The 18,921-nt window shown below is 49.1% G+C and overlaps 1 protein-coding gene across 2 annotated transcripts; it reads right to left on the bottom strand.

Moving 5' to 3' along the window:
* Nucleotides 1-3,036: 3,036 nt before the first annotated feature.
* Nucleotides 3,037-17,531, bottom strand: LOC6551672 (protein sevenless). Of its 2 annotated transcripts, none has more exons than XM_026982947.1 (12): nucleotides 17,313-17,531; nucleotides 14,754-15,573; nucleotides 11,261-11,335; nucleotides 10,886-10,951; nucleotides 10,348-10,743; nucleotides 10,010-10,249; nucleotides 9,629-9,957; nucleotides 4,920-9,559; nucleotides 4,584-4,861; nucleotides 4,335-4,529; nucleotides 3,831-4,276; nucleotides 3,037-3,762 (listed from the first exon to the last, which is right to left on the bottom strand). In XM_026982947.1, the coding sequence occupies exons 2-12, from the start codon at nucleotides 15,426-15,428 to the stop codon at nucleotides 3,465-3,467; spliced, it is 7,638 nt and encodes a 2,545-aa protein (XP_026838748.1). In that variant the 5' UTR covers nucleotides 15,429-15,573; nucleotides 17,313-17,531; the 3' UTR covers nucleotides 3,037-3,464. The 2 variants fall into 2 exon arrangements, with proteins under 2 accessions (XP_026838748.1, XP_001977175.1); XM_001977139.3 differs by having other exon boundaries at nucleotides 14,754-15,558.
* Nucleotides 17,532-18,921: the final 1,390 nt, after the last annotated feature.

Below are 18,921 nucleotides of genomic sequence, written 5' to 3'. Positions count from 1 at the left end.
TCGATGTGTTTTCTTGGCTGGCTTTCGTGTTTCGTGTTTTTATTTCTTTTTGCATGTGCTTCAGCCAACAAACACTACTTGGCGCCGTTAGTGAAACTGTTTTTGCCGGGCCAAAAGAAATTGTTTAATTACTGGGCCAACCCGCTCATAAACAGCAATTAAGGCGAGGCCCGCCCCCTCGAGTGGTTCTCAAGTGGCAGCAATACCCGTAGCAGCAGCAGCAGCACCAGTGCACTGGGAAAAATCTCCAAAAATTGTTATAATACATAGAGTTCGATTTGTGAGCATTATTACTGCACTTAAATACTATTGCAACTTTTATAATATCCCACTACAATAGAAAATACTTTAGATGCGTGCTGTGCACTTGTGATTCTCCACGCAATATTTATTGCAGTGCATCAACTGTTGCAGCAGAGAAGCAGCAGTAAAGCGCAGTTGCAGTTGTAAAAATAAAGCGCCACCTTTTGTCGCGAAACGTTAATTAGTGCGAAATAATGAACGAGCAAATGGCGGCGCAAGCATGTGTGTGTGAGTGTGTGTTAGGGACTCTGTATGTGTGTGTGCCGAGTGTCCCGACAACTACACACATACACATGCAACTAGCCTAGAAAGCAATCAAGGTGAGCAAATTACTCAATTAGTTCGAAGGCCTCTAATGACCTTCTTCCAGGACAATTCCTTAGATTGGGCGAGTGAAAGAGAGGCGTGCACTCCATATGTCCTATTTTCTATAAAGGTCTAATTTTACATTTCCTGATAATGGCATTTTCAGTGACAGCTAATTCTGCTAATTTAATCAGGCTGATGATTACTTTCAAGTCTTTCTATCTCTTACAAAGTCAGTTTGTTAACAGCTCTTATGTTAATGATAACAGCTGTTAACTATACTAATTTACTGGGACTGTACTTCGAATCGTAACATTCGTAATATTTGTATTCTATGGAAAGCCATTCGTCAGGAAAGTGGTACGCTTTTAAAACTATTGTCAAAGTCAGTGAAAGCCAATGGCTCCGATAAAATACAATGCAATAAATGCCACTGCATTTAAGGCGAAAACATTGTCACATTACTTAGGAATACTTACGCTCGCCGAATGCCCCCAAGAAATATCGGAAAGCAGTTGCAACACATCCTGATGGCCCTCTTTTATTATTATTACTATTTTCCAACTGCTTGTGCGAGGGCATTCCCTGCGCTGTTGCCTCTCAATTTATTTCTGCCTCGCACTAGTTGACTCTTTTAATAACCAATTTGGCACAAAGTCGGTGGTAACTTGAGGGATATTAGCGTTGCCCGAAGTCCGCAGTACGGAGTACGCAGTACGGAGTACGGCGTATGGAGCATGGAGTACACGACTTGGACAAACTTTTACCTGCTAGTTGTGGACATCGGGTTGTGGGAAAGCGGGTCCAACTTAATGGAAAACGCACCCACACACACACACGCATCAGAGTAGATGGTTGCCAAGGGAAAACTGCGGCTTAGGTCTGGCATTATGAAAAGCTCATCTAATTTCAATCAATTTTGCCAGTCGAGGGGTGGGGTGAAAATTTTAAATGGTGAACTAAACTTCAAATCGTATGAAATGGAATCTAAGCGAAATTTAAAGAGTCCCATTCTCATGGGCGGATGAGTCCGAAACTTTTGACAACTTACAAGCTACTCAACTCACATGCATCATCGACTGGCAAAAGTGCCCAGGTTCCCGGCATCCCAGAACCAATCTCCTCGGATCCTGCACTTGTCATAAAGCCGGAGTCAGCGGCTCGGAACCAGCGAACCACTTAATCATATCAGCACAATAAGTCAACGAGGCGCCGCTCCCGGGGCCATAAAATTAAATCCTTGCCGCGCTCTAAAGCTCAAAGCTCAAAGAGCAAGGAGCAAGGAGCAAGGAGCAAGGAGCATGGAGCATGGCGCACCTTGCTATTCAAAAAAAAAAAAAGGAAGGGAATGCAAAAAAACATCCATAATAATAAACGAAATCAATGGCAAGTCACCTTGAAGGCAGCTCCCGTTTCACTGGCCCACCCACCGAATCAAAATTCCGGCCAAAAGTAAAAGCACGCAAGGGGCCATAACTGGGAGAAAAGAGCCAAGCTGTATTGTTGGCAAATAAAGTCGACTTAAGCGCAGTTTAAATACGCTATTAAATGGAAGGCCACAAAAAATGGAAGGCTGCGGTCTGCGCAAATACCAAGCAAAATGTAACTAATAAGTTGTCCATTACTATATTCAGAAATCCCTATTGCGAATAGTTATAATTTTGGCAATCACTGTCTGTATTGCCTGCCGAAAGTCATAGAAACTTAGTAACTGCTAGCAGCGGATGATGGAATTTACAAAAAACTGTGGCAATCCTTTGGGGAATCGCTGTCACCCAAAGTCAGGGTATTCCATAAAAGGTTAAGCTGCTTATTCGCATATTAAAAATGGTTTATTTATGTTCCGTTCTTCGTGGGTTAACGAGAGCCTCACAAGGTAATCGATTTATGTGCTGCTATTTACAATTTTTGATTTATCCCCCAAAACCCCACTTTCTTCCAGCCTTTTGTGTAATGCGATGCGGGAGAAAAGTTTTTCAAGGCATTTGACAAATCTGCATGTTTGTAAATGGATGGCCATGGGTGTGGGTGAGTGTGTGGTGGTGTGTGCGTGTGGCGAAAGTTGGTCAGGAGTCTCTTTCACTTTACTTTCCCGCTCAGAGTTCCCTCACCCGCGGTGATTAGTTAAAGGGCGACCTTCGCGAACGTTACCTGAACTCAGCTCTATTTATAGGCTGGCTAAAACCCAGGCATTATTCGCTGGGCGAAGTATCGCCAAACTTTTGCAGCAACGCTCGCATTTAATTTGATTGTATTTTCAGGGGGAAAGCCGCGCAAAAGGAAACACAGAGGAAAATGCTGAAAATAAAAGCACGGGACGCAAACTTTTTCTGGCCAACACGCATTAAAAACTCGGCAAATTCAATAAAATTAAGCATAGTCCTGAATGGCATTAGATACGGAATTACAATGAAAATGAGTTTCGAATAAAGTTTCTTTTTTTGAGCACGCCAGCCTAAGCCGCTGATATAAATATAATTAAATAAAATTTCGCGGTAAATACATGCAGAGCCCCACAATTTCTATTTTGCTAAAAATATGGTTATTAAGAGCAAATATTACAGAGGAAATTTACGTTTAAAACGTTCGCTAGTACCAAAAATATAATAATATATTTACATCTATCCATTCATTGAAGTATTACAAATAAATAAATAGCTGTGCAAATAAAACTTATAGGCAATGCTTGCCCATAATTCCTGTATCTGAGAAAAAAAAAAGTATCTTAATCCGAAGTAGAATATAAACTTGCCCGCCTTATGGGCCATTTAAAATTAAGGCTTAGATTAAATGGAAAGCTAATTCGACCACCTCGATTTGAGACTACCTTTGTGAAGGACGTGGGGGTTCCAATTTTAAAGTCGGGAGACTCCTTCGTTGGCATAAAATTGCTTCTCCTTGAGCGGCACCTCTCGCAGCGTCAGACTCTCCTCCGCCGGCTGCTCCTTGTGCTCCCTTGGCTCCTCCAGCTGCTGGCCATCGAATCGCACCTTGAACTCCGGCCTGGAGCAGCTGACCACCGTATCCCCCGTTCCCGATGCCATTTGGCTGCGCCGAAGATCGGTGCTGATGGCATGGAGTGTGTTGTAGCAGCGCCGGAAACTGGGCCGCTCCCAGGGATCCGTTCGCCAGCAAAGGAGCAGCAGCGAGTAACTGGTGGCCAGGATTACACAAAGCTCATCATTCAGTAATGCGGAAATTAAGAGCAGCGATAGACTTACAGCTTCTCCGTGCACATGGGCGGCTGCTGGAGCCGTCCGCCCTCCTTGACATGGGCCAGCACCTCGAAGTTGTTCCTCGCCGCATACGGCTGCTGACCCAGGGTGAGGATCTCCCAGCAGAGCACCCCAAAGGCCCACACATCCGATTGGGTGGTGAAGAGCCCGTCGACGAGGCTCTCCGGCGACATCCAGCGCACCGGGAGCAGGCCCTCGCCCTCCTTGCGGTAATAGTCGCTCTTGTAGATGTCCCTCGCCAGTCCGAAGTCCCCGATCTTTACGGTGCGCCGACGATCCGTGCCGCCCGTCGATTCCGTGACCAAGCAGTTCCGACAGGCCAAGTCGCGGTGCACGAAGTGCATGTCCTCCAGGTAACTGCAGCCGTTGGCCACATCAATGCACATGGCCAGGAGTTCAGAGAGCGAGAGTCCAGCGGTGGGTTGCGGCTCCTGGAGGTCATAATCTTCAGTAGACTTAATCATATTACCTGTAAAACATGGAACCCACCTGGGTGCTGGTAGCCCTGGCGGCACGTAGGTAACTAAGCAAATCGCCCGCCTCCATGTGCTCCATGATCAGCGAGATGGACTCGGTGTCAAAGCAGATCCCCACCAGGCACACGATGTTTTCGTGCTTGAAGTTGCTCATCAGCTGAGCCTCCTGGAGCAGCTCGGCAAATTCGCTGGCTCCCTTGCGGAGGCTCTAGAGGATCAAGCCAAGTCAATAGTTGCCCCTTTGCCGGCGTACACTACTCACCTTGATGGCCACGCGTTGCGGCTCCTCGGAGTCCTCCGTATTCAACTGGCCCTCGTACACCTCACCAAAAGCTCCGCTGCCCAGAAATCGCAGCAACTTCAGTTGGCTCCAATTGATTTGGGGCAGCAGAGCGATGTCCGCATCACTCAGCGTGGTGGAGAAGGCGCGATTCCTGGCGGCCATCAGCTGCTGTTGCGTTTGCAAGGTGGACAGGTTACTCCAAATGCTGGGACGGCTCGGCTGGAGCAGTTTCTTGGCGCGCAGGCGGCGCTTTTGAACTGAATGCGTTTAATCAATAGAATGTGTTGCCCTTATAAAGCCAAAGTTGTGACCTACCCTTTCGAACGAGCACCAATGCCAGGACGCAGCTGGAGACGATGGCAGCCGGCGCGATGATGGCCAGGACCAGGGATCCTCTCTTCTCCGGCGAGACGAAGGGCTCCGCCACCCGCTCGCTCTCCTCGCTGTAAGGTCCCCAGCCGTGCTCCAAGCTCCTCGCACGCACCCGGAAGAGGAGCAACCTGTTCGAGTGCAGACTCTTCACAATGCAGCTCAGTTCGGTGGTGTTGCAGAAGTCCAGCCACTGATCCTCGACGACCACCGGCTCCTCGGCCCACGGCAGCTGCTCCAGGGATCCACCGCTATTGCGTCGCCTTCTTCTGCGCTTCCGGCGGATGTCGCTGCGCGCCTGGAGGGCCTCCAGATTGTAGAGGGCGATGGGTGCTCCATTGCCGCGGGCCGCCGTCCAGGTGACACGAAACACCTCCTCGGCGATGTGCTCCAGCTGCGGCTTGCCCGGCTGACTGGGCGCATCCCCCAGAGTCTCGTACACCTCTGCTGTTCCATGGTACAGTGGAGCTCCTGGCGTGGCCGCATAGCCCAGGAGCAGGCAGCACTGGTAGCGGGTGCGTGGCTGCAGTGGCTCCACCACCATCTTTGTGTGATTCCCGGCAACATTCCGACGTAGTTGCTCACCCGACGATCGGCACTCGAGCTGCAGGGAGCCCAGAGGATCCGGGGTTCCCGCCCAGGTGAGGCTCAGAGAATATGGTCCCAGCTCCAGGAGCTGCAGCTCCGGCAACTCCGCGAAACTGCGCACATGCAGCCGCTCGCTGCTGTTGCTCTTGGCGGGAGTGGCATGGGCCTGAACCCACAGGCTATACCCAGATCCCGGCTTGATTCCGGTCAAACGATGAGTGCCCGCCGTCTCCAGGCGCCGCTCATGTGCCTCCCATTCCCGCCGATCCTGGACCTCCTCACCGTCCAGTTCCTGTTGCCAGTGGAGCGTGTAGTAGACACTTTCGCTGCGCAGCTGCTCTGGCGGCAACCAGCTGACCTCCAGTTCCCTGGGACTCAGCACACGCACACTGAAGTTCCTTGGAGGCGAGGGCGTGGCAGAGGCGGTGAGGAGCTCCAGTGGGGGCAGCACCACGGTGGGTAATGCCAACTTCTTTTGGTAATAGCTGCTCAGGATTCCTGCCACACGATAGCGAGTGAAGGGCAGCAGGTCTGTAAGATTTACCGAATCCCCAGCACTGAGCAGCCACTGTCCCAGGGGCTCCTCCTCATGCTGCTGCTCCTCGGATCCCCTCTCCTTGGCCAAAGTAAGATTCAGTTGGTATCTAACCCCGGGAACAGGCAGTGCACAATCTTCGGACGCTTTGATAATGGGTAGATGCAGCTGGCATCTCTGCTCCTCACAATCGGTATCTGTTAGGAAGAATCCACCGGACGAGGGAAGGAGCAGACAGCTCCTGGGCGGATAGGCCTGATAGTTGTGTGCCTGCAGCAGACGCACCTCCTCCGGCTCCAGTTCCACCGTATACTCCAGCTGCTGGCGGCGGCGCCCGTAGGCACGAATACTCCAGTTTTTCACGGCATAGAGGTATCCCGAGTCCTGGGCCAACTGACCGCCAATTGAGTCCTCGCCAAGCAGGTTCAGCTGTGCCCGCAGAGCGCTGGCCGTGCACAGCTGGCGGGCCACATCGTAGACACACAGCTTGCCCTGGTTGTCCACCAGGTTCAAGGTCTCGGATCCGGGCTCCAAGCTGCCAGCATGCAGACGGACTAGCGGCTGAACCGTGGCCCATTCCAGCTGCGAGCCATCGGTTAGATTTCTGCCCCGAAGGGAACCGTTTCTCGGAGCTCCCTGCTCGTACTCTAACCAAATGAGGGATTGCGCCTGTGGCAAGGCCACCAGATCCTTTAGCAAACGGCCCCTGGGAGTGCTCCACATGCGATCGCCCTGCTGGATCTTGCCCTCGAAGTTGCACAGATCCAGGCGATAGATAACCGCCGCCTGCGGTGCAGTGGCATCCAGTTCCGCCCAGTAGACGATCCGCTGAACCCAGTCCACGGCCAGGGCCAAGACCTCGGCCCTCATCCTGGCCAGCTTCGCTGGAGCTGATCCCGGGACATGGGTGAGCAGCTCCACGTGCTCGTTGACCCACAGCAATCGCTGCTCGCCCTCGATGCCCGCCAGATGCTCCACCGGACTGGCCGTGTGCACCAGTCTCCTGCGATTCCGCGTATCCAGGTCCAGTTCTCCAATGAACTCCGCATTGGCGTAGAGCAGGCGTGGTACCGCCTGCACCTCCGGTGCCACGTGGAGGGCATGGCTAGCTGCTCCCGCTGCTGCGCCCGTGGCAGCCACACGTGCCTCCACCTGAAAGTGGTAAGTCTGATCCGGCTGCAGATGCTCCACGCGGGCCTCCAGGGCGCTCTGGTTCAGACGCAGCTCCTCGTGCAGCTCCGAGCCCAGCCAGCAGCTAATGTGGTACTCCAGCGCCTGCATCGGCGCCTCCTGACCCTGTTCCGGCGCATCCCAGCGGAGCACAGCACTCACATTGGCCTCCTGGAGGGCGGTGGACAAGCGCTCAACGAACACGCGCAGCCGACGAGGCTGACTAGGAGCCACCGGCGGGGTGGTGAGCTGCACCCGAGTGGTGTCTCCGCTTCGCCACGCGGTTCGCGGTGTGATGCTGATCTTCAGCTGCAACTGTGCCTGCGGCAATTGGGTCAACCGGGCAAATGGCGTGCTCAAATCCAAGGTTTGAAGTCGTTGTCCGAACTCGAGAAGCAGGCGATACGAGACGCTGTGGTTGCCACCGGACGTGGAAGGCTGCCAGCGCACATGGAAGTCGTCCCAGTGGCCATCGTCCAGACGCACGCTATCCGGGATCACAGTCATGGGAATAACGCCCTCATCCGGCGGGAGCAATGGTTGTGGCTCTAGTAACTGCAAAGCGGAGGCGGGAGAGGCCTGATCCGGAGTCGGTAGCTCCATGACATCCTGAGGTGCAGCCAGGCGGACCAAGCGAGCTCTTCTGCCACTCCGCTCCAGCCAAAGAAGAGCGCCCAAAGGCCGCAGGAGTTGCAAGCTGTCCGGGACAGCCTGGAAGCCACCTTTTATCTGGTGGATCATCTGCAGCGCATCCCCACCAGCTGTCAGGGGCGCACGATACAGACGCAGTGCACCCGCACCCTTTACAAGCCAGTAAAGCTGATCCTGCTGGGTGTCCAGCACAAAGGAGGCGATGCTGCCCTCCAGTCCATTAACACGATAATAGGTGACCGCTTCATCGGGAGTGGAGCCATGTCGGCAGAGCTGGGAGCTGGTGGTGTAGTACAGGTGACCCTGACGAGAGTCCAGTGCCAGGAAGTTTGCCTCAAAGATGGGCAACAATTCCCGGCTGCCCGACCATGGATCCATGCGCACCACGCAATTCCTGGCCAGATCCGTCCAGTAAACTCTACCGCCCCGCCAGTCGTAGGTCACCGAACCCACGTGCTGCAGTGGCTCCGAGATGGGGCATCCCCACTGGCTGTGCACCAGATTGATGCAGTGCAGCAGACCCTCGCCCGTGACGTAGTAGCCCACGCTGTCATTCACCATAGTCAAGGGTCCGGCTAGGCGCTCCAACTGCTCCTGCTGCACTTGCAAGCCCTCGCCCAGCTCGTCGGTATGAAGGACACTTCCCTGCCGGCTGGTCCACCTCAACCGATGTGGACCCAGCGGCCAGGTGCGGGCTGCCAGCGGCTCAGTCCACTCGCCCGGCTCTCCATCCACATTTATTGTCCTCACTCGCAGTTGGTACAGATTATCCGGCTGCAGACGCTGCAGGCCAAAGAAGGGTCCGCGTATATTGCGTATGCTAAAGGCACTTTGGCTGGCCACGTCCAGCACCTCCAGTTCGTAGCTCCAACCGCGTGCTGCGTCCGCCGACTGGTAGGGATTGCGTTCCGGCTCCCTCCACGAGATCTTCGCCGCCTGGGCTCCCAGCAAGGCCTTCAAGCCGTACGGTTTTCCTCCAGCGCTGGTCAGTGGCTGGCTTTCCGGCACAAGAAGAATCACGGCCCAGCAGTCGGGCAAGTTCTTTAGTGGCCAGGAGGCACTGGGACTGGCTCCCTGAGCCTGCTGCTCGACCAGGATCAGCTGACCAGCATCGGGCAGGAGCAGCGAGCGACCAAGCAGGGCAAAGCTTTGCCAATGGTTGGAGGCAGCTCCAGCTGGTAGTGGCAGTGGATGCTTGAATCCGCCATCGTAGCTAATCTCCAGGAATTTGCCCTCCTGCGGCAGCATCATTCGGATGAGGAAGTGTTGCGGCTGCACAACGAACCAGCCCGGCTGCCTGATTCTCACCAGCCGATGGCTCATTCGACCATTTAGATCCTGGCGCCACAGCGACTCCTCGTTTCGCCAGAAGACCCACCCATTCAAGGCATCCACTTCCAGCTGCTCAACGGGCAGATCGAAAGACTCGCCCACTTTCTGCGCTGATGCACCCAGCAAATCCGTGCTGATGATCTGGAAGCTGGTTTGGTTGCGGTCTAGCGACTCCATGGCGAAGTACAGTCGATGATGCAGCCAGTCAAGGCTCAATCGGCGTGGAACCAGCCTTCCGCTGGAAATGTTACCCAGATCCAGCTTCAGCTGCTGGGCGGGACTCACCATCTGGCCGGCTTCAAATTTTAAGCTGCACGGGTTTAGTCGGATTAAGCTTTATAATATATGGAAGTATAGATGCACATCTAATCCTTCTCACCTGCGCAACTCGCCATGGACGTTGAGCAGCCACAGTTGTTGCTCCCGCTTGGACCAGGCGACATCCGCCAGCTCCTCCTGAGACTGATAGATCATGGAATTTTCGCCGGCCGGTTCCAGCGATTGCCACATCACTGCCCTTCGTCCGGCGAGCAGGACACTCTCTGTTAGATCCTTGACAGGCTTATCACTTGGGGAGGAGTGAGTCTGCACTAGTCCCTTGGCCAACGGACCCTCACCCTGTTTGTTGATCATGCTCAGTTCCAGGGTATAGTTGGTGCCGGCCAGCAGCTGGGCGAAGATGTAGCTACCTCGTCCAGCCGGAACGAGCTGAAAGTGTGGAAGATATAGATAACATACTCTGACTGGATGACTATTTCACCTGTTCAGTGGTGCCGTTTCCCTCGGAGGAGCTCAAGCGCAGGCGGTAGCCCTCGATGGGTCCATTGGTGAAGCGGCCGGGATGCCAGTGGACAGCCACGTGGCTCTGGTCCAGACCCAACAGGTGCTCCACGACCGGAGCCGAGATGGGCGCGCCCTCGGGGGGCGTTTGGTAGGCGGGCGTGGCCGGGGAGTACAGCACTTCGTCCCTGTTCTCGCCGAAGGGCAACTCAAAACGGAACTATACGTAAGCAAAAAATACTAAATATGTATTTAATGTACAAAAATATGTATAAAATATATATGTTACAAATTAAAACATTAACACCTACGACTTACCCTGTATTGAGTGTAGGGTATCAGGGCCTCCAGTATCTCGCACACATAATACTCGTCACAGTCGTAATTCGCCAAGTTGAACCAGGCACTGGAACCCGCCGCTCCAGATGCATCCCGGTCTTCCGGCTCGGCAACCAGCTCATCGCCGTGGTGATCCACATACTGGTACTGAATGTTGAAGGGTCTGCTGGCCAGGTAGTGCTCCGGAAAGTGCATCGCCCAGCGAATGGTGAGTGGCGTGGCCTGTCCGTCCGCCCGCGGCGCTCGCTCCAGCTGCGGCTGCGTCCGCTCCACCAGGTGGCTGATGGCCAGCCGCTGGAGGTGCCAGTAGTCCCGCTGGGCCATTTCGCAAGCGCCGATGCAGGGCATGTCGTGCGGGTAAAACTGGAGAGACAGCTGCGGGCGGGCCAAAGCGGAAACAACAACGAACGGGGTCAGACTGGATGTGGATATGGGTCTGGGTCTGGGAAGCACTGGTGGGTGCGGCACTGGGATGGGGATCTGGGTGGGATGATGGGTGAGAAGGGCTGCCACTTACGCAGGCCTCCTGGCAGGACTCCAGCTCCTTGAGGGCGCGATACCACTGGGCACAGCCCTTGGTGCACTGCAAGAAAGAGGATTGAAGGTTAGATGTGGCATTTCACAGCTTAAGGCACCCATTGATGCTCATGTGTAAGCTTAACCCCACAGGGGGAATGGGAGAGGCACCCAAGTGCAGACCGAACACAACCAAGAGGGTGCTCATCAGGATCCGCTTCGATGGCTTCCTCGGCTGCTTGGATAGGCAGAGGATCACTGTCCAATTGATCTGGTAACTGGAGTGGTTAACCCAGAGCGCGAATGAGGGTGTCGGGTTACCCGACTTTTGACCCTATCCCATTTCAATCTCGGCTCCCCCAAGTCTGCGACTTACTCGTGTTTTGTAGCACTTCTCGCCATTGTCCGCCTTCTCGCAGTGTATTCCAAACTCGTCCAGAAACAGATCCTCCTGGAAAAGGGGAAATGATTGCAATGAAAATGTGAAAGCAATTAGCATTTTATGCGTCGTTTTTTGCATTTTTTGTGGTTTTTTTTGATTTTCGGTCACTTGGGAACGGAAGTTGCGGTAAGTTTGTATGGGAAAAAGCTGAAGTGACCACATATACTCGTATATCATCCATTAAACAATAGCAGTGGCAATATAAACGCGATTTCTGGGCCAATGCCGATGGTTCAATTATTTCGATCAATTATCATTGGGGAGCAGGGAATGAATGAAATGAACACTCTCGATTAGGTTCGCTTTATTTACACACACATAATGTATTCCTTCTTTTATTTTTGCATTGAAATTGAAATGAGACTTGATGCTGCATAAATTTGCTAGAAACTTGTTTGGCCACGTGAGCCATGAAGATCTACCCAGCTTAAATTCCATTTGCATAGACGAGGCTTTGAGCCACCAAGGGCTAGACATAGCGGCTTAAAACGGGGTCATCCATGCCAAACTCGATGCCTATGGCTTAAATGCGAAGCAAACCCAATCGCCAGCTATTAAAAAATGACGTATAAATGTTATTAACTGAATTAACTACCTTTCCGAGTAAGTCTTGAAGTTCAACATCGATTTGAGGGCACTCCAATGGGTCATTAAACATTTCCTTAAGCTTCACATGGCTTAAATCAAATCTCCACTTCAGTTTGTATCTCTCCTTTGAGCTCCTCGAAAGTCAGTACTTAAAATCCAATTTGGCACACTTTAAGTTTGCCCCTTGCGCCATTTGGCAACTCCTTAAAGTGGCCAACTTTGTTAATTGTGTTGCTTGGCTTGCTAAATGGACAAGTAATTACCAGTGGGATTTCCCGTCGCGGATTCGGATTTCCCCAAAAGTGTGTGTGCTCTTCTGGTGCTTACACTTTCCACTCTTTTTTTTTTTTGGACTCGCACACGCGTCAATTTAATTTAGAGTTCTACGTAATATTTTATTAATTTAGCTTGATTGGCTTTTTCACAAACAGAAATAGCTCTTCACAGCCAAAGAGCGAGCTCCGCCCGTCGCAAAGCAGAAAAATGAGGAAAAAGCCCCACGAAGCTGGAGAAGAAGGCGAAATATTGAGCCTGGGGCCTGAGACTAATTGGCATTGGGGGGTTTCATGTCGTCATTGCTCATCTTTTGTTGTACAATTTCTATTACATTAACTCGGAAACCGACCCACACGCACACACACACACTCGCACACACACACACACTGGCACACACCCACACAGAGACACATTAGAAAGGGGGCGGGGCCGCAGGGAAGGCCGCCAGACGGGGCTGGTGTGTTATTGACACCATTATTGCCCCATTGTTGTTGCTGCCGTCAGGCTCTGGAAAAGCGAGCCAAAGAAAACACACTTGTGTGCTCGCGAACACACAGCATCGGCCAAGATTATAGCACTTCAATAACATACGAGTATGCAAGCGAGTGGGAACATTAAAACTGAGTATCGCATTTATTGCCTGGATGCTGCCCTCAGTCTTTTAAAAAGCTATCCAACTTTATTCAACTGCTCATTTGTACAGTTGAAGTTCTTGCTAAAATATTCATTTTTTCAACAGCGCTCCTAGTAACTGCACCGCAGTTATAGCTCTACCTACACGTAGCCGTACACTTAAATTGACTAAACATTTTGCTCACTCTCGATTCCAACAAGGCAAAACATCTTAATAAAATTTCTTTTGTTCCCTCGCCTTTCTGGGTTATGCGAAATCCAGTTACTGGTTGAAAATCGAGGTTTGGTCTAGTTTATTCTAGGGATAAATCAGCAGCTGGAGCGATTAAAAAGTCAGAGGAAGAGCTCGAATGTAATCTGTAGCTGGATTAAAATGGGAATTTTGCCTAATGAGTGCTGAAATAAATAATTAGAGCACACACATTACATGTATAAATTGTTTACCCAAAAGTGAGTTCAATTTTACGAGTCGGTCTATTATCGAATATGATATATAATATGTATGAGCAACTAGGGATTCCTAGTGCACATCAATGGGCTCGTATTCTCAACGCCAGATGGCGCTCAGATGCCATTAAATTTAATTGGGGAAATGGAGCCTGGTGTAACTGGAGTCGATTACTGAATTTGCGCTTTCCTAATGAATGAAGGGCACGCCAAGTCAGTGATTTACATGCAGCTTACTCCTATTTCACACTCTGCGATAATATAGTAATTACTGTCCACAAATTTGCACTGCGAAAGATGTGTATATGTATATAAATAGCTAACGCAGAAATGTATATACATACATGCACTTGAGCATTTTGGCAAATAAATTGCATTGTTGGGGAAAATACTGGGGAACTTGGATTGATTACTTCCTTAAGAAATATTAATTAATATTGGTCTTGAGCACGAACTATTCATGATTCGATTTCGTAGATATTTATCTTAATAATTATTAGTTTCAGCGATTTTAAGGTTGAAATGTGAAATGTTGTAATGGAAAGCCAATATGCTTTGCAGTTTCCAAAGCTTTGAAGGCACGCCATATCGACAATCCCTTTATGTATATTTTATTTTTTAATTAATTAGAGGCTCACTTTGCATCGTCCCTTTGACGTATTTCACAGCTCACATTACAAAAACTCTGCACTCGCTTAGCCGCAATTAAAGCATAAACAGAGTGTATCAAATAAAACAAGTCAATCGATTGCCTAATTAATTAGTGGGGAATGAATGCGAAATATTGTGAGTGAAATATAGAGTGGGAAAAACAGTTTGGGCGCAAACATGAATTTCTGCACAAACATATGTCACAAAAGCCAGATAAAACACACCCACTCAGTATGCAAATGGCAATAAAGCCGAGTAGGTACCCCAATTAATGAGGAAGATTCTAATCCCGATCTGCTCTCTTTGGCCTGCCCGGCAAATTGGAATGCCACTTCATTCAGCCCACATTCGTACGGGTATGTGCGAGCATAATCACCGACTTGGCTGGACGATCTTCAATTATACATATCATTTAATTAGCCGAGTGCGAGTGAGCGGTTAATGGCCACTGGAATGGTCGGAAAATGCATTCAACTGAATTGGGCAGCCAGAAAAAAGGTCTGGGAAACCAAAAAAGAAGAAATAAGTGTGTTTAACTGGTCTACGTGATGTGGTGCAAACTCGTGTTGCACTTGTTCGGATTGTTTTTTGATTATATCGTTGACATATGCAAAACTAGAAATATACATTTCGCACCCGAATGTTTTCTTTTGTTTTTTGTGTGCGACGGTTGATGGTTGATGGATGTTGCACAGCCCTGAGGAAATACATGTATTATGCATTTTTTGTGCAGCTCTTTCAATTTTTCTCCAGCTAGTTTGACACCATCACGAAATGGTCATTGTATTGCTAAGCAAAATGTATCTAAGTCGGAAGAATAAATAGCACTCACCTCAACAATGCATCGCTGCACACAATCCCTTGTCACGCGTTCCAAGACCATGCGCTCGTCGCCACCGTGCGGCTCCTCCGGCGGATTCCGAACCCGATCCCGATCCCGATCCTCTGGAGCATGGGCCAACGCCGCCTGTGGCCTGCTGCTTATGGCGATGCCCGCCACAATACTCGGCGGAGCTGCGGCGGCGTGCTTGTGCCAGATGGCCACCTTCTCGACCACATCGCTGTCCAGCTTGGGACGCAGCAGACGCATTTGGTCCTTTGAGACGGGCTCCGGACTCTGGTGCACCGTGTAGTTGTGGGATCGGCAGACATCGCAGCAGATCGAGAGCAGGATGAGCAGGAGTAGATTGACGATCAGAATGGTGGATATGCCGCCGTGGCCATCCTGACCGCTGGCCAGCTGGCGGCCCAGACGGGCCAGTTGCTGGCGGAGATCGAACCACCTGCTCTGCTGGCGTACCACAATCTTGCTGGGTGAGCCATTCGGTGAGCTGCAGGAGTTGGAGGCCTGCTGGTTGATGTGGGTGGTCGTCATCTTGGTGTTCACATTCACCGCAATCTTCACATTGAAGCTGATGTTCAATCTCTTCGTGGGAGCCGAACTCTTCGGCTGTTTGTCCTGCTGTTCCGACTGGTGGTCTACATTTTGGTGCCAAAACATAGTCATCGAAGCGCTCGATCTTCAACCCGGGTTCGCGATTTCTTGTGTTGGACTCTTACTTCACTCGATTAGCGTTAGTTTTCTTTACTTTTTTGTTGAATTTACATTTTAGTGCCGCATTTGACTGAAAGCGAAACTGAAACACACAGAGCTGGAGCAACAACGGAAAAAATAGATACACAGGGCAATGGAGCACGCACAAATAAAAATTAGATTTCAAATAACAGAGTCAGAAAGCAATTCAATTGGTAATTTAAAGTACACAAGCTAATTTCCATGTTATGCAAATTCGAGAAGCAGAAAACGAGGCAGTTACTTAAATGAAACGCAAATCATATTTTGGGGATACCCTTTACTGAATACTCAATGCATAAATACATGCACATGTATAAAAATTCCCTTTTTTATAATTTATTGTTTTTTCAAATATCTTATCCATTAAGCCATACGACTTCATAGTTGTATTTCAAGTCATCGCAGTCTCCATTTGAAGGCAGAAAAGTGCTACTGAATATTTGCAGTATATCATTAAGCCATGTATATCTAATTAATGGAAACTCAATCACTGTATTTACAATGCGCCAATTCTGTGCTAGCAAATGCAATTTCACTGCCATTTTTGTCAAACCCCCAATTACCATGAAATGTTTGGATTGTTACTCAGTGCATTGTAGCAAGCATAAACAATTTACATGTGTGGCAAATCAAAAGCTACCACAATAGTATAAAATGCAAACATAGTAATACCAATAAAATTTGGCGATTATTCATTCGAATAAGTAGCAACTTCGGGGGAAGCTGGCCCAAAAGCTGAGATACAACGCATTTACTTATTTCAGATGCAGCTCAAGGGTTCAACGAACATTGCCGGCAAGATAAACCGGGTAAACACACAATCTAAGCCCCAATCGATTAGCCAAAATCCTGATGATCTCCATAACAGGTTTGGCCAGCTCCACCACCCAACTCATCCGAGCTGCCGGCCTGCGTCCAGAGGACATGGATGCTCCGTGGTCCGTGGTCCATGGTCCACGGTCCAATTAATATGGCGTCTGCATAATCAGCTAGCCAAGCGACAAGTTTCAATTAACATGGCGTAATGCATGGCCAATAAGTCACGCCCCCACAGCAAGAACAACAACAATAGTGGGCGGGCTGGAGTGGCCGTAATAAATTTATCCTCATCAAGATGCAAACACATTCGACGGACGGAGTCTCTCTTTCAAAAACGGAAATCCCTTTGCCCGCAAGTTCAGCGTGGCGCAAAAACAAAAGCATAGATATACTCGTATGTATATAATAGTTAATTGCACTTTCATTTCATATTTACCAGCAACAACAACAGCACAGCAGCACAGAAAATGTTAATTAAATCGCTCGATGAACAGACTAGACCAAGGAAATACACACATACACGTATGTATATAAAAGCAAAAGCAAAAAATCGAAAATAAATTGAAATTCAAATTGAATAAACCGCGCGAAATAGTGAAAACACGAAAGATCACAGCGGATTAATTGCATTAAAGTTATTCCGAGAATATTATGCAAATGCCGGCCAGCGTTTTGTATTAATTAGTCAAAGGTATGTGTATATACATATATACCCGTATTTCGTGCATATATATTTGAACAATCAGAAAGTCAGAACTGATGGACTCATTGCTGTTGAAGTTGTTAAGCGCTGTTGACGCGCTTTAATTCAATTTATTGTTGATTTGAGCGGCTTAATTGCATTTTATTGTTGCAGTTGCGGCCCCAACTGAAACGCTACTCCACACACAGCACACACAGCACACACACGCACACACACAGGAACAGCCAGTGCACGGGAAAAAAAAGGGCATTAAAAGAGCCAAAATTCATGTACACACACAGAGCGCAACTCACTCGCCGAATTGTCGCAGATATCTGGATTCCCCAAGCGTTGCGTAGTGCGCAGTGGCGCGATCGCAGCAGAACTGATTTGCCGGCGAGCGGCGGCTTTTTAACCAAGCCCCAAGCTCCAAGTCCAAGTCCAACCCCCAGCTCGAGAACTTGAGCACGGCGCTGGAACGATACGATGCGCTACGATACCATACGATACGATGAACGATGAACGATGATCGAGGAACCGCACCGCAAACTTACCGAACCGAACCGAACCGATCCGAACCGATCCGAAAAGCCATCGATCTTCTTTTTGGGTGACGCAGCAAAGACCACGTCACTGGCAGGGCAACCCCTAAGCTGGATATCAAGGGTCAGAGCTCAAGGCAACTCACTGGGTTGGTCGCGTGAGTAGGCCGCCAGATACCCTAAAAAGTATTTATTGGCTGAGATATAGATTATAGATCATATTTTCCATCTTAAGTAAACAATATATGTATGTCTCGCAAATTATAATCATTTTTAACATATGATTTTATGATACGATTTTGGTGTTTAATAAATTTGGGACTTAACATCTCTACATGCTAAAGTTTGGTACAATACATATGTATTTATTATAATACTGTTTGCTGGTTAAGACTTATTAACTGAAAGGCTGACTAATATTAAATCCATGAGTGGGAAAAATTGAACGAGTACCTATATACCTTATGATGGCCTACAAAAGTGATTGAAACTCGAGTAAATACAACTCAATTTACTGATAACAATAACGCCACCTGAATAGAGCAAATCAACCTGCTTCACCGTCAATAAACAAACGTAGCAGAAAATGAGTTTAAATCGTTTAGCTTACTCACTCTGCGCACATTTAACTAAACATTAACAGTACTCCTAAATTGATTATTAAAGCTAATTGATCACATGCAGCAGTAAACGCTCAAAAATAATTGAATTCAATCGGGACAAGCCCACATAAGCCCATCAGAAAATAAAGCCATCAATGGGGATGAAAATGTATTTATATGACAAGTAAACGAGGTGCAGAAACTCATAGAGGTCTATAAAATATAATTCTTGCAGCAATAGTTTTTAAACTCTTGAATATTTGATATTCTATGCTCTTAAGCTGAGAATTTCTTCGAGAAGCCAATAACTTGGGAAAAGGCATGGCAATTTATTCCATGCTCTAGCAATATTTATATGTTTACCCAAACGTTTAGGTATTTTATTGCTCTGTAGAATCTAATCCTCGTAGGCCAAGAAATATGCAATACGCGTATATTAAAGCATTTTCCGAGCACTTGAAGCACACAAGAGTAGGCAATTTTGTGGACACACATAATGACTCATTCAAGTGACGCTGCTGGATGAAAAGTTGAGCAGCGAGTGAAAGGATTTCGTGACAGCTTCCGTTTCCGGTTCCGCCATCAAGTCAAGTATCCTTTTCGCTCATGGATTTTCGGCCACCGGAAAGGATGTGCCGCAGACATCCAAACTGCACTCGTGCGCACATTTCTTGGGCGGAATTATCAGTGGAAATCCAATCTCCCACTTGGGATCATCGGTTGGGTCATCGAATTCACACTAATCGCTTGAAATATTCTGGAATTGATTAGACGACTCA

The sequence above is a fragment of the Drosophila erecta genome, unplaced genomic scaffold, assembly GCF_003286155.1.
Source record: "Drosophila erecta strain 14021-0224.00,06,07 unplaced genomic scaffold, DereRS2 tig00000279-arrow-arrow-pilon, whole genome shotgun sequence".
In the NCBI taxonomy this organism is placed as follows: Eukaryota; Metazoa; Arthropoda; class Insecta; order Diptera; family Drosophilidae; genus Drosophila; species Drosophila erecta.
The sequence above is the reverse complement of the archived record's forward strand: the minus strand, read 5'-3'. Positions and strand labels throughout refer to the sequence as shown.